Here is a 14,710-nt window from a genome sequence, read left to right on the forward strand (position 1 = left end):
TTTTGGGTATAGAAAAGAAGTAGCTGATGCCTCACAGAATGTTCAGATAAATGGCCTCCAGCAGTCTCTTCCAGTCTCAAGAATTCCAAAAGTGGTCACTGCAAAAATTTACTGATATTTAAAAATGCAGCATAAATGTTCCTAAAATATTGCTATGTCTTTATACTGCTTAACCTGAATTAAACAAGCTTGGACTTTGTTGCTTTAAAACTTTTAAATAAATTTTAGGCAGTTTTAAGAGAAATAGGATCCATGTGATCTGAATACCAATCTCATGAAACAGTTGTACATATTTATTCTCTGATTCAACTATTTTTACCAGCACTATGTACTAAATTTTCTGGAAATCAAAAAAAAAAAAAAAAAAAAAAAAAAAAAAAAAAAAAAAAAAATTAACAAATGACAGTGGTGATTCAATTCACCACTTACTGCTTATGGCACTGAAATATGTGGATTAGTCCACAGACTTTAGACTTTGATTTTTGACTGATTGTCACTTTATGCTGAAACTGATTTCTACCAGTCAAATCAGTCAAATGTGTATTTTGAAGTTGTTGGTATAGTTCTTGAGGACAGTAAAAATTCTGCTGGGGTATTAGCATTAAGGAGATTTTTCAGTGAGTGGCAAATGAAAAGTCAGATACTTCAGTCATGATAATCACAAAAATATAATGAACTTTTAATTTCAGTAATGATATTAATTAATTATCATTTGAGACTTTGACAGTGAAGTATAATTCGACATCTTTGCTCCCAAATCTACTGTAGCTTTTAATAAATCATCCTATACATGTCATCATTTATTTTCTGTGATTAATTGTATCCTTCTTCAGAAAAAGAAGTATGGATTTTTTTTTTCTTTCATTTACTTTTTGGAGAAGTTTGCAAGCCTTTGTGATTTATATTTCCCCATTCAATCTCTCTTCAAGTCATAAAGTCTTACAGACTATAAATTAAATCACTAGTAGTAGAAGCTTCCTTCCCAGTGTGGGTCTCCTATGACATTAGAGAGCACCTAGAAGGAGAGCAGACTCATTTGATATAATTTAACTTATCTTTGAGGGAGAGCATGGGATTTAAGTTTAAAATTGGTTGATGAAAGAAGGATACATAGTATGGGAAAATAAATTAGGGAACAACAATCTGTTTCCATATATATATACATATATATATATATATACACACTAAAAATTTGCCAATGCAGCAAGCAGTTAAAGGAAAGTAATTAACATCAACATTGTGTTTTGTTTCTGGTATAATTTCTGCAATTATAACAGCTTTTCCATTACAAACATATTGTAAAATATGTTGAAGGAGTGTGCTTTTATTTATGTACCCATTTTCTTAGAAATTAAGAAGTTGAAATGAGAAAATAATTTATTCAAGGAAACATTCAGTAGATGTGGTTTGCAGTCTATATTATTATCAGACCAAAATGGTTGGTCGAGGCAGTCACTGCTAGTTGTTATCTAAAGAATAATCCTCAGAAACTGTTTTTACAGCCACTGTATTTTCCTGAAATTTTGAGTACAAAAATCCCCAGAGTTACACATGCTTTGCATTAGCTATGTGAATTGAGTCTTGCCTTTCTCTTTGGACATTTCATCACTTTGAGGTTTTAACCTGGATGGTTTCCCAGAAACCATATGTCTTAGAGGCTTTCTATTGTTGGGAATTTATGTTCCAGGGCTTCACAAGTTCTGATGGACTACACTCTAGTGTCAACATGGTATGTAGTAGGATTCATACCACAGCTGAATAGAACTGAGTTGTCCTGAATGTAGGCTTTATTGTCAGAACAATTAACTCTTGCACTGTATTGCTGGTGCCTGTCTTTATCCCTCTATGTACACTTCTTCATAATTTCTTAAGACTATTATTATTGGCATTTATAAATAATGTACTTACAAGTAAAAAGACATTACAACATCACTATGCTCTGGGCACCCCTCTAGAGCAAAACCTACGGCTGCTTAAGCATAAGAACTTGGAATGACTGGAAACTTGACATCATCACTTAGAAAAATGCAAATTGAATTAGTTAAGCAATGAACTTTCTTTTTGATTTTTCACCTTACTTTGAATACTGTCCACAGGAGGTACAACTGACATGGTGTACAGCAGCAGAGCTTTGAACCAATTCTGAAAACTTTATGCTGAAAACTTAGAACTCACTGTTATACCAATGTCCCAAACACAGTGATTTCATTCTTCTGAAAGTGAAAACATCTCACCCCTCCTAGCCAAACTGTAAAGTCTTGCTCCTTGTTAAATAACTTTTGTTTATGTACTGCTACAATTTTACTGGATTCTTAAAATTTACACTCTGGATATTCAGTAGGACCACTTTTCTTATGTGCTTGTGCTATAAAGAAGGCCATTAGAAGAAGGGTATGTTGTATAAGCTGCTAGCCACTTTCCTTCCCTTAATTTCTACCTTTTGCTAAATCTTTGGATATTTGACTTTTTTTCTTCAGCATTTTATTCTAAGATGTTTTGGCAATTCATATTGTCTGGATTTTAATGCAATATAATGTATTTAGAAATAAGCACTATATGTGTACCCTGCTGGGAAGGTATATGCACAGTATGACATTGTATGAGCTCCTGTTCAGTGTCACTTAGTGACTTAAGTCCAGTCTATTGGTAAAGATAATCTTTCACAAATTTTTTGACAGGTTTGTCTTATCTAAACAAAAATTCTGGAAAAATAAATGGAAAATATATCTTAGTGAAATAATACAATTTTTTAAAACAGGGTCTACACTTCTTTTGTATAAGAAAGCTTGTGGCTATGCCTGTATTATAGAGTATTAAAATCTATTTCTGTAGAAAACAGAGAAAATATTATCTTCTCAATTCATAGCCTTATGAATATTGAATATTTATTAACACCGTATTACTTGCTGAATAAATTATAATATCATATAATGAAATACATGTTTTAAATAAAAACTAAAGGCCAGTCAACCAAATCTAAGAATCATAGGTTTGAAAAGGCCTCTAAGATCACTGAATCTAACTGAACTTAATGTATCTGAAGATGCTTAATCACCTTTTTTGTGTGACTTATTTCTAGCACTTATGAAAGGGATGGTTCCTTTGGATACAAGTGGCACCAAGGAAGATTCTACTAATGCTGCTGTTAGTGAAATGAAGCTGCAAGCAGAAGGAGGAAAGCAGTAGAGTATTTTACGAAACCACACCAGTTTTCTCTGTGGTAAATTCCATTCCACTTTTTTTTTGGTTTTGAACAGTAGTAATTCCATCTGCTCTAGGAGTGACGCACCCTTAATGGTTCAAAAATTGCCAAACACTCAAATGAAAGAGCACCAAGAGTGATGCTGGTGAACTCTTGTGATAATTTAGGTGGCTTGCACACCAAAGGCTTTCTGGGATTTTGCTATTCTCTTGTATCTGTTTCTGCAGTCCTCTTAGGCTAAATTTATTGTATTCCTGAAATACTGTGAAGTGAAATACCTGTGACATTAATCTTTGCTATGAGCTTATTTACCCCTGTACAGGAATTTGTTCTGAAACTTGTTTTTTTATTATGTTTAATAACATAATTAATAATGAAAAAATATTCAGAAATTGCCTGTAACTATGAGAGAGAGTAATTACACAGTGTTGTACATACACATTTGTGATTTTAGGTCCCTCTGTTTGAAAAAATCATTTAAGAAAGAAGTGATAAAATTTTCTCAAAGCGAGTAAAAATTCACATCTTGGTTTCAGTTTCAGCATATATGTATTATAAGTTGTCTAGAATTATTCTTTAGGCCAGAACAGTTTTATTAGATGGCCTTAGTTAGGCACTTTTAAAGAATCTGAATCTCACCCATCTGTATCAAGAGTGTTGAAAGGCACTTCTATGTGGCTGTGAAAATTTTAAAAGCAATTTTTAATGTTCATTTATTTATTCTGTTTTGTTCTCTTTTAGGGAAGACATGTTATATTGATTGTAAAATACTATGGAAATACAATATTGCACATTTGTATTTGTTCAGATATCACTATTCTAAACAAATTGGATACAATTTTGCATTACAGTGGTCTCAAAGAGCAAAGCAAAGAATAATTTTCTGTCTAAGAATTCTGCTGTCTAAAGAAATACATGTGTTTCTGATGGTTCTTGTTTTATTCTCCTCTCAGCTACTTCTGGCTGGATCACTGCTAGTGTGCCTTAAAAGACTTGCCAAAGCTATCAGAGTACTGTAGCAACATTAACACCATTCCAACAATTTTGTTTTGCAGACTTCTGTCATATTTAGAAAGCCTATTTCTTCTCTGAAACACTGTCATTTTTTAGCAGTGTAGGTGTCTTGGGTATAATTCACAGGCCATGATGTGCCATCTCAAAAGAGGACTCTTTTTTCTTTTTTTACAATACTCTCATGAAGTGTTCTGTAGTCCCAGTGGGTGCTCTGGATGGTGCACTTCCCTGACAATCACGTTGTGTTCAGCTTGTTTCAAACAGAACAACATGCTGAGAACATCAAAATCAGACACAGAAATGAGAGAAAGGTTGAGTTCATTCTCTGTTCATTTTCCATGAACTTAAATTGCTTAAAATTAAAAAAAAAAAAAATCTGACATGGTTAAAAAGTTTTCTTTACCTTTTGTTGTGTATTATGCTGTGCATGGTAGCACTGGCATTGGCTTTTTGCAGACTTCGGGCACATCTCCTCATTCAGAGGGTCAAGAAAACAAAACAGGCACATCCATCTGTTCTGATCTCAATGGCCATGACAGGAACAAGAAAAAAATCAACAAATAAACTTCTGCTCTCTACAAAGAGTGTCGATGTCATGAAACAGTGTTTAGCTCAAGCCTCTGCTACTATAAACTAAACTTACTTTAAGTGGATCCAACATTTGTAATTTATTTTTTTTATTAGATCAGAGTAGAGGTGGAAATATGGCATTTAAAATATTTTAACTGGTTTGGTCTGGTGAAACTTAAAAATTGCAAAATGAAATGTCACCAGCTTGCAGACTTTATGGTACCTACAAATTATGGCCAAAACATAGAAAAGTCACTTTAAAATATATTATTAAGCAGTAAATCACGTTCTCAAAACACCTTATGTGGTAGCAAGGTCTGGTGTATGGATTGCTGATGGAAAACCGTTTTACCCAAGTTTAAATGTTTTTGTGACATGGAAGTAGGTAAATAAATGGGCCTTTGAGAGTCTTAGCTGGGAAGTAATACCAGAAATACAATGTCCTATCTTTTTCCTAAGGAATTTGTAAAAAGTTTTATGTATTTATACATTTTTTCCTGACTTGTAACTTAGGAATCTGAAGTACGTATTCTTAAAACAGGATCACTACTGCTTTATATTGTTAGAAAACTAACGATAAACAGCCTGATCTTCCTCACATCAAGTGTTGAATCAACTTATCTACTATATAGGACAGAAATTACTACTGGGTGAACAATTTTGGCTTTAAAACTTTAAGTATGTTCAATGCTTAGTATATTTGCCTTTGCCCATGTGACTGGGTTTTCATCAGTTTTATATCCTTTTATAAAATTTTCTAAAAGGGGTGGAAGAACAGAAGAGACGTCAAACCACACGCACACAGAAAAAAATTCTTACTGAGCAGACTTATGGACTCCAAAGCCAGGAAATTCTTTCTGAAATTTACCCTCTTGGCATGGCAGTCTAGATAGCATGTAATATTTGTCTCTCTTCCACCTTTAATAGAGGTTCATATTACAAAGTGAATTTTGTTTCCTCTTTACTAAGTCTAAAGTTCCATTCATGACATTATGTGAAACTGTCCCTTTGTGGTTTAAGAAATAATATTTTTTCCATATTGGTCTGAAATAATACTCTTTTGTACACTTTCAGTTTTTAAAGTAGAAAAGCAGATAATTTTTAAATAAAACCTTTTGTATATTTCATATCTTAAAAATTGCTGTCCCTTCTGGTAGCCAGATTTTTTTATGCTTTAACCCTTTAATGACCTATTACTCAATTCTTACCCAAAGCAGTGATTTTCAATAATCAAAAATGTGGTATTGCATACACAAAAAAAATGATGGTTTAAGTCTTTGTTTTGTTTAGCTTTTGGTAAATCAGGCAACTTTTTATGTATGTACTAAATACATACAGATTTTTTAGGCTAGTATCAGGCATTCTTTTTTTTTAATGCTGTACTGAAATACAGTGCTTCAATACTGTGCTTTCAAAAATGCATTGGTCCTCTATTTTAGCATAAAATAGCTGTCACATGAATAAGCTATAAATTTTATGCCCTTCAGTTCCTATTGTTTTACAGCAGACTTGAGAGTACTTAATTACTTTTGAGATTATATTTACTAAACAGACAAAATAATTTATTTTTATTGTGTAATTATGTCATCCTAAGAAGAAATGTCAAAATAAAAATAAAAAATAAAATTTTACAGTGCAAAACAAAGCAATTTTCTTACAGTTACTTCTCAAATTTTTGATGGAAACCAGTCTTCAGTGATGGTGAAAGTACTCCTTGGATATTCAAAGCTCAGCCACATTTTTACTAACTATTACAGCAAAGTAAATAAAGAAAATATATGAAAACCCATACAACAAAGAAACTACTATTCTAAAATCCATTTCTGAGCTAAGGAATCTACATATCAGTTCATCTCTGGCTTGCAAGGCATAGTCTCTGCACTGGGTGTAGCACTGAATGGTTTTTCATGAATGAAAATGCCAGTATTACTCTGAAAGGAAATCAGTAGGTATTTTTGTTACACTGACTATGATATTTATGGTGGAAAATGAGAAGTCCGCAACCTGGATGCATTCTCATATCTATAACATGCAGAAAAAAAAAATCATAAATTTTTGTGGCATTGCTTTTTACAATCAAATTTTACAGTACATATGTTAAACTCCTTGTATTTGCAGTGTGTTAGTAACAAATGTATCTCTCTCTAAGCCCTTGTCACCCCACAGAAGTAATTGATACTGAAGTTAATGTGAGCTGCAGGTCAATATCTGACTTGTCAAAAATGGATGTGCAGGAGGACATCACGCAAAGTCCTGTGATTTTGATGTAACTGTAGAATTTAGAATCAGTTATAGAGGAAAACGAACAGTAGAAGGGATGGAAAGCAATTGATGATTAAATTAAAATTTCAGAACAGTTTTATTCTTGTTGCCTTAGCTTAATATTAGCCTTATAGCTAATATTTACATCTGAATGAAAGTGATCCCTAAATCAAATTCCATCTTGGATATTTTTTTTTTTCATGCTTAAGTACTTTCTACTCTAGCACAACTCAGCTCTTTACTGTAAGCATGTCTGGGCTGCTGTGAATATGAATCTATTTGCTTTTCTATGTAAATAACTAAATTACATTTTAAATCTTAATAATATTTTAGTGCTCTGTACGAGGCTACAACATAGCAGAATCCAATAACTAAGCTATTCAAAAATCTGCGATGCTTCTGGGAATGTTGACAGCAAACATGAGGAACATTGCTCTGGTTAAAATCCAGCAACATCCAACTTTTATCATTTGTGCAAGCAATAGCTCTCCTGTTTCCAAAGCTGAAGTTTCACTTCTGTCATTTTTCTGGCTTAAATAATGAGATTTTTTTTTCCCTTCCCCTAATAATGACAAAATCTATAGTGTGAGAATATGCAGTGATGATATTTTTAAATTTCTAGTCTTTTTATTTGGGAATCTACTGGGTGCTATTTGGAACTAAATATTTTTGGAACATGGTTGTTAACATGTTTTTGTTAAATTATTACATTTAAAAACAAGAACTGCATAGAGATGTCTCTTTTAGGATGATTTTGCTGTCTGTTTTTAGGGACATGCTCCTTGATAGGTGTTTTGTGTAAGTACAACATTGTTCTTGAGTAGTCTGTTATTTTCATCTCTCTTCAGACCAGAGCTGTTTTGATGTTAGACTGCTTTTCTCATCTGCCATCTACTGTGCACTAGTGTGTCAGAAGACATTCCATCATTACATCACCTACCCACTGTCAATAATTTTGGTAGTTTATGTTCCCATGGAATTACTTTAGTGTTGATGGCAATTGTTTCTTACAAGCTCTTTTCAAATGAACTCTGACACTCTTATTTTTTTACTAACATAAAAGCTACATAGGAAATGGACTAACATCAGGTCACATACTGTCTCATTTTAAAGATTATTCCACAGGCCAAGGTAAATGTCTCTTACTACATTTGTCTAGATTTTCTGATTGCCAGCATTGATTCTGCTATCAGTTTGTAGAAGGAAATGGTAAAGGATAGACTTTGCTGCAATAACCCTGAAATATTATTGATTCGAGGCAAAAAAATGAGACTACAACAAATTTAGGACATCTGTCTAAGTGCTTAGTCTAGAGCCTAAAATACTCATATTGAAAAGTGTATTTCTTCAGTGTGTTAATATCAAATCATCCTTATAAACAGTTGCTGGCACCTAAAATATTTTTAAAAAGTGATACTGAAATTTGCTAAATGTGATCAAAAGGATTTCTGTGTCACTCACACTGTTAAACAAGCATGGAACTGGGAAACAGCCCAATTTATGTTTCTGGCATGAGGCTCTTCACAGAAACCACCAGTGACACAGTTTTATACTTAGTGTGGAAAATGATGAAGATGAGCTGTGTTTTGCTGGTGGCCAAGAGGACAGTTTGCATTTGTGGCTGTTTGGTGTAGGGAGCTCAATGCGTGCACCATTTTTATTGAGGCTTTCACTGCCGGGTGCAGCACTGACAGCACCATTTCACTCAAACAGCTGCAACCATGAAGACATCATGGAGCTGGCAGAACTTTTGCTACATGTTTTGACTAACAGAATGTCAACAAGTCCATCAGAAACCTTGGAGCTGTTTGTTTTGTCTTCACTGGAGCAGTCTCCAGTGCAGTCATAAAGCTGGAAGATACAGAAACCTTTGTTCAGTGTGAGCTACATCAGCGGGGAGGCTCACTAGCCATGGAATGTGAATCCATTAGTATGTTGTCCATTGATCAATTAGAGGTCTATAAATTAACAAAAAACTAGTCTAAAAACTTCTTAAAAGTGAGACAAATTATTTTTACATGATAGTCAAAAAATCTCTGCAAATATGAAAGAATGAAATATCAAAGTCAAGAAACTCTTCATTTTTCCAGAATGTAATTGCTTCAATTTCAGTAGAGTGGCAGACTAAAATGAAGCTCCTGAATATGTTAATCAACAGACATCAACCCACTTCGTACCATCTCTTAATGTCTCTTTGATTTAGACTTAACTATGTTCCACACTTGGAGGAAGTCTGTTATGTGTGCTGTGCACTGGGTAGCAAAGTTGAAATAATTCCACTGGAAGCAGCTGATGTGCTGCAGAAGGAATACAGGCTCTTGCAGTGTATTTGAACAAATAGCTCAAATGTTCAAATTTCTGCTGTGGTATTACATTACCAGAAGAAAGCAACAAATAGAAAAATACTTGAATTGTAGGTAAGGGTGTCAATACAATAGCAGTGTTTTACTGAGGTTTTGAAGGTGTATAAGTTTTAAGGCTGACATTTCTATATGTGCTTATTAGCAAATGCTGATTTTTTTTTTTTTTTTTTTTTTTTTTTTTTTTTTTTTGTCCCTTGGGGCGTATGAGAAGAAAATATGTTACTCGCTTTTGATTTCTGGAACATGTTTTGCCATTTCATGCTGCCAGTTTCTATTTAATTTGGGGTTTGCTAAAAAAAACCAAATAACCATCTAATTCTGATACTTCATTACAAGCACTCCTAATTAAGTTAGTTGATACATGAGTCACTTTCCTCCAGATCTTTTGTTTTCATTTCATTTGAATGAAATACAGTGTTTTTTTGCAGTTAGTGTCCTAAAACTGGAGCAAAATTATTCTTGTGAACTAGCATTTTGGTTGGGGCATTCCAAAACTAAGATTGCCCAGGCAATTCATATACGTGACACTGAATATATTACATCATATTTCCGAGTCAGCTATTGTTACTGCAGTATAGTATAAGGAATCTGCAGAATTTCAACAAATAATATGGAATCGAAATGTTTCTGTGCTGGTATGAAGTCAGAAAGATCTGTTTAATACCTTATTGTATTGGTTAATGTGATAAAAATAGGTATAGTGAAATGAAATTCCTCAACATTCAATTATTTCTTGAGATAAAGTCCTTGAATGTTTAGCAAGGAGTCCAGCTCTTCATACATGTTGAGGTTCACCTTACTGCAGTAACCAGAACTATTGCAGTTTCCTTCAGACTTGATTTCTGAAACATAAAGGTATGGTCAGTCTTCTAATAGCTGTGTAGGCATCAGGTATATCCTGTCCACATAATTATGTCTTTTTCTTATAGACATTGACATGTCTAAACATGTTCATACAGTGTAAAATTTTACTGCTCAAAAAGAAAGATTGCCTTTTATGCTTGGAAATCCTGACTGCAGTAAAGCTAGCAGAGGCCTTGTCTGTAGTATCAGTAGAGTTACAATTTTATGCTGAGTTTTAGAAAAGGGGAGAGAAATATTTTCTTTGTCTATTTTTTCATTGCATTCTGAAGGTCTGCAAGTCTGCAATATGTGTTGGTCTGATGAAAACAAATGTTTGCTGAAAAATACATGATCTTATAAAAATCATATGGTAGCACACTCCAAAACACTTGGAATAATTTGACACTATCTCATTTTTATATTTTATTTCTTTTCAGAATCTAAGAAATGAGATTTTGAGTTCATTTAGGTTCCTGTATTTTTTTCAAGACTAAATCAAAGTTAGTTATATAATTAAAACTATAGTACTTCTGAATAATGTCAATCCAAGCTTATGAAATTTGAAAAATTCTGAAATTTGATTTGCAGCTCTTTGTTCTACTTTTATGTGTTCTGCTACAGCTTTTTCAAAGTAATGAAGCCATCTCCAAGGAGAGATGGTTCATCTGTTAATATGTATCAATTGTATTTCACACTCATGACTAAATGTTTTGTTTTATATCACTTTTTCAACTGATCTAGTAATTCAATGAGTACCCAAAATGGGGATTTTTATGTGTGTAGGGAGAAGCTAATTATATCTTACATCTAAATTCCAGTACTATTGGTATTCTTTTTTAGCAAAAGATTCACAAAATAAAACCAGTTTTAACTTTTTTGTCCTATGATATTTTAGTTCCAGGATAGCTTCACAAGGTATTTGCAGTCCACTTTTTCCATTATCTGCCATCTTCAGGGAGGAAAAATGTTCAACTTGACTATCTTGAAAAGTATGCAATGAATTAAAAAAAAAAAGTCTGGAATCATTAAGTTGGAAAAGACCCTATAGATCAAGTTCAGCCAAACTACTGCTTGACTATTACTTCCTGTAAATCGCATGGATGCACATAAAAGTAAGTCTACAGGTTGGCTTTTCAGAACACTTCATGCAAGTTTAGGAACAATGCACTGTAGAAGTATAAAAGGAAGAACTGTTACTATGTTGGTTTGATGCACAAGTCCTTGCCAACCTGTGAAATTTGAGGTACTTTGTTAGACACAAGCTGTGGCTCATGTCACACCAGAACACCAATTTTATTGTTGAGTCGCTGCTCTGACTTCAGAATGCCTATGCCTGATTTATATCAGTATGAAGCCAGAATGAAATCTCATGCATAAAGCCTAAGTACCAATCAAAGTACTAAGTGCTGAGATCTTGTCAAGTGATTGCAGTGTGAAGTATATGAAAGCTGTCTTTTGTGCTCTGAGTATGTTGCTGCAAACTGCTTGGCACAGTCTGCAGGTATGTTTAAGTTTGGTTAAGGCTCTACTAGGAAAGTTCATATGTTAATTTAACGTCAACATTTGTACCTACCTTCTGCAATTAGACTATAAAATGTTAGCCAATGAGGCAGTAACGAAAATATCAAACTACATTGCACTTTTGCTGACTTGGGACTTACTCCAAGCAATTCCTGAAGGCAGCGTTGCAAGTCTTCATTGCATCTTAGGAGATAGTTGATACCTTTGCAGGATCAAAGTTCCTAGCTGTACTTGTAATTTAAAGTATTAACATAAAAACTTGTAATTTTTGTAAGCTAACATAATAAATTATTTTTCCAAGCAATGCATAGCATCTGTATTCATTTACCTAACATTGCCAAACTTATGTAAAGGCCTGTTTTATGTAATTGATCTTTTTTAGTTTTGTCAAATACAGATGTGTGATATGGAATTACATTGCACAATTTTCTTCTTTTCTCTAGAAGCAATTGGATTTTTTATTTTGTTTTCTTTCTCTTACTGTAATATTTGTTGAAAAACTGAGATGATAGTTTCATTATGAGAATAAGTTTTCTTCAAAAGTTTGTATTCAAAATACTCATTTAGGTCAAAGATTTGTATGCCTTTAAGGACCCAAAAATCTGGCAACGTATTACTGTGTTACAGTAGGAGTGGGTCTTTACATTGGCCATTATTGACAGTGTTTCCAATTAGGACAGGCTGTTTGCCTGTAGTGTCTTAGAGCATGTGAACAAGATTCATCCGATTGAACTTGAGTCCATCTAAATGAACCTGCTTTGTAGTCAACGGGATCTGTAGCATCCTTCATCTCAGCATTAAGCAGTCAGGGTTTGATCAAATTGCAGTGAACTGCTCTAACTATATAATTTAAATCTCCATTTAGTAAAAAGGAGAATCAGGCATCTGCCTTAGATGCTTATTGCTTGCAGTATAAGCACCGTGTCCACCCACAGAGTACTTTACCTGGATTCTGGGGTAAATTCTTTATTGCCTTAAATAAGAGACACCCCTGGAAGCAGTGAAATGGGATGCAGTTAAACAAGCAAAGAGATTGAGCCATGGCAATATTTAATGAAACAAAAATCATTGCTGCTGGGAAGTTCCACACAGCTAAATTTCTATGGAAGCATTTAATGGAAAACAAAGCCTTGTGTTGTATTTTAAAATACAAAGTAAAACAAAACCAAACCAAACCAAAAGATATTGCATAATTCCATATAATGAAGTTTTCTTTCTGGTTTCTCACAACAAGCTGACCAAAATATAGTTTCTTTATATACTGAGAAATCAGTTATTGAAAACCTGTAATTATTTTACTAATTTCATTTTCTTCAATTACATATTCTCTTGCCTTTTGAAATTAAGAGGTTTTGCATGTATTTTACATATTTTTCTGATCTGCAGTTGTTTATGACAAAGTTACTTTTCTTTGGACCATTGTTTTCACTGATGATAACAGAGTTGTTTCTTTCACACATGATTATTCCTCTCTTACAGCAGCTGTTGCACAACACTTTTGCCTCTTCTTAAATCTGCTATCCAGGCTCTACCACCATTGCTGAAGGGCTTAGCCTTGGCCCTGACAATTGAGCTCTTGTGATGTAGATAAATAACCTACAGGCTCCTTTACAAGTGAAAACAAGTAGTTTATTTCAGTTTCCTTTTGGATACCTTCCAAATGTGATCCTTAAGTAGAATTTTAAAAGCAGTACATATTACTGTCTGGAAAATGCTGCCTGAAAACTTCTGTTGGAAGCATCAATGGTTCTACAAGAGACAGGATGCCTATGAGGGCAGGTCAGTCAACATCTCTAATGCTCTTGGCAGTGGACGCCACTACAGCTCAAACAACACTTCTCAATGGGTAAGGAAAGTAGGATGATAAAAAGAGTGGATGAATTAGTTTCATAGGAATTTTAGTTGTAGTCTCAGAAAAATGCATTTGCTGTGACCTCTGATAAAAGTCCCAGCTGGCCCTCAGTTAGCAATGTGGACCTTACCTTATGCTTGTTTTGTAAGCCAGGAACCCACTGAGCTATCAAGTGATGGTTCTTCCTGGCCTGACCCTGTGTACCTCCTGCTGCCTCACATTCTGATAGGAACTGAACCAGAGTAAAAGACTGGGTCTACAAAAGATTCCCCAAAACTGGTGAATAAGAGCAATAGACAATGCTGAAAATTACATTTTGGATTTTATCTCAGGACCTGAGAATTTTTAAACAGTCTCTGTACAGCAAAGTGCAAGCCACAGTAAATTTTATATAGTAATTTTCAATAGTCAATTTTGTGACAAAACTTCCACACAGGCAATGATATATCTACCACTGAATCTAGCACAGACCTGCAACCAACAACAATGATAGAGGGCAGCTTATGATTTCCTTACAGTCCTGTGGAAAAAACTATACTATGACACTACTAAGAGATGGTCCCAAACATTCTCCCACATATATCCCATGTAGAAATGCAGTGTTATTTATCTTAGTTTATTGTAAACTCTGCTTTGTGGTAGAAATAGAATAAACTCAGCTTTTAAGATGTCCACCAAATACAGGTGGATACAGACATACACCAAAATAGCAAAATTTGCTAGCATAATGTAGGCTAGGAGAATATATTTTCAGATTTTGTAGCCAGGTTTTGGTAATTTTATCAGAGTTCCTGAGAGTTGTTCTCTTGACATCCCTTCTGTTGATCTTACCCTCAGGGCATATACAACCTCCCATTTCCCAAATCCTTTTGTCTTGTAATCCCCATGCAATGAGTCACATTTGCTTTATTTGTTTGAGACTGATGGGGTCAGGAACCTTTGAAAAAAGGCAGGAAGATGACTTCTCCCCGAGGAGTAACTGAATGTGCTTAGGCAGAAAAAAATTCAGTATGTGACATGGGGCACTTGGACAGGAAGAACTCAGCATTAGGTGAAAATAGGACATTGCAGAGAAGAGAGAAG

At 34.1% G+C, this 14,710-nt stretch overlaps 1 protein-coding gene across 3 annotated transcripts in view; it reads left to right on the forward strand.

The window, feature by feature from the left end:
* Nucleotides 1–14,710, forward strand: part of CEP128 (centrosomal protein 128) — a 214,644-nt gene that overhangs the window by 93,873 nt on the left and 106,061 nt on the right. For all 3 annotated transcript variants that reach the window (XR_008431387.1, XR_008431386.1, XM_053945258.1), the window contains exon 25: nucleotides 3,080–3,220. Coding sequence is in view for 1 of the 3 variants with exons in the window: in XM_053945258.1 (XP_053801233.1) it covers nucleotides 3,080–3,186 (107 nt within the window). In the remaining 2 variants the exon portion in view is untranslated. The remainder of the gene's footprint in view (nucleotides 1–3,079; nucleotides 3,221–14,710) is intronic.

Source organism: Vidua chalybeata, chromosome 6 (genome assembly GCF_026979565.1).
Source record: "Vidua chalybeata isolate OUT-0048 chromosome 6, bVidCha1 merged haplotype, whole genome shotgun sequence".
NCBI lineage: Eukaryota > Metazoa > Chordata > Aves > Passeriformes > Viduidae > Vidua > Vidua chalybeata.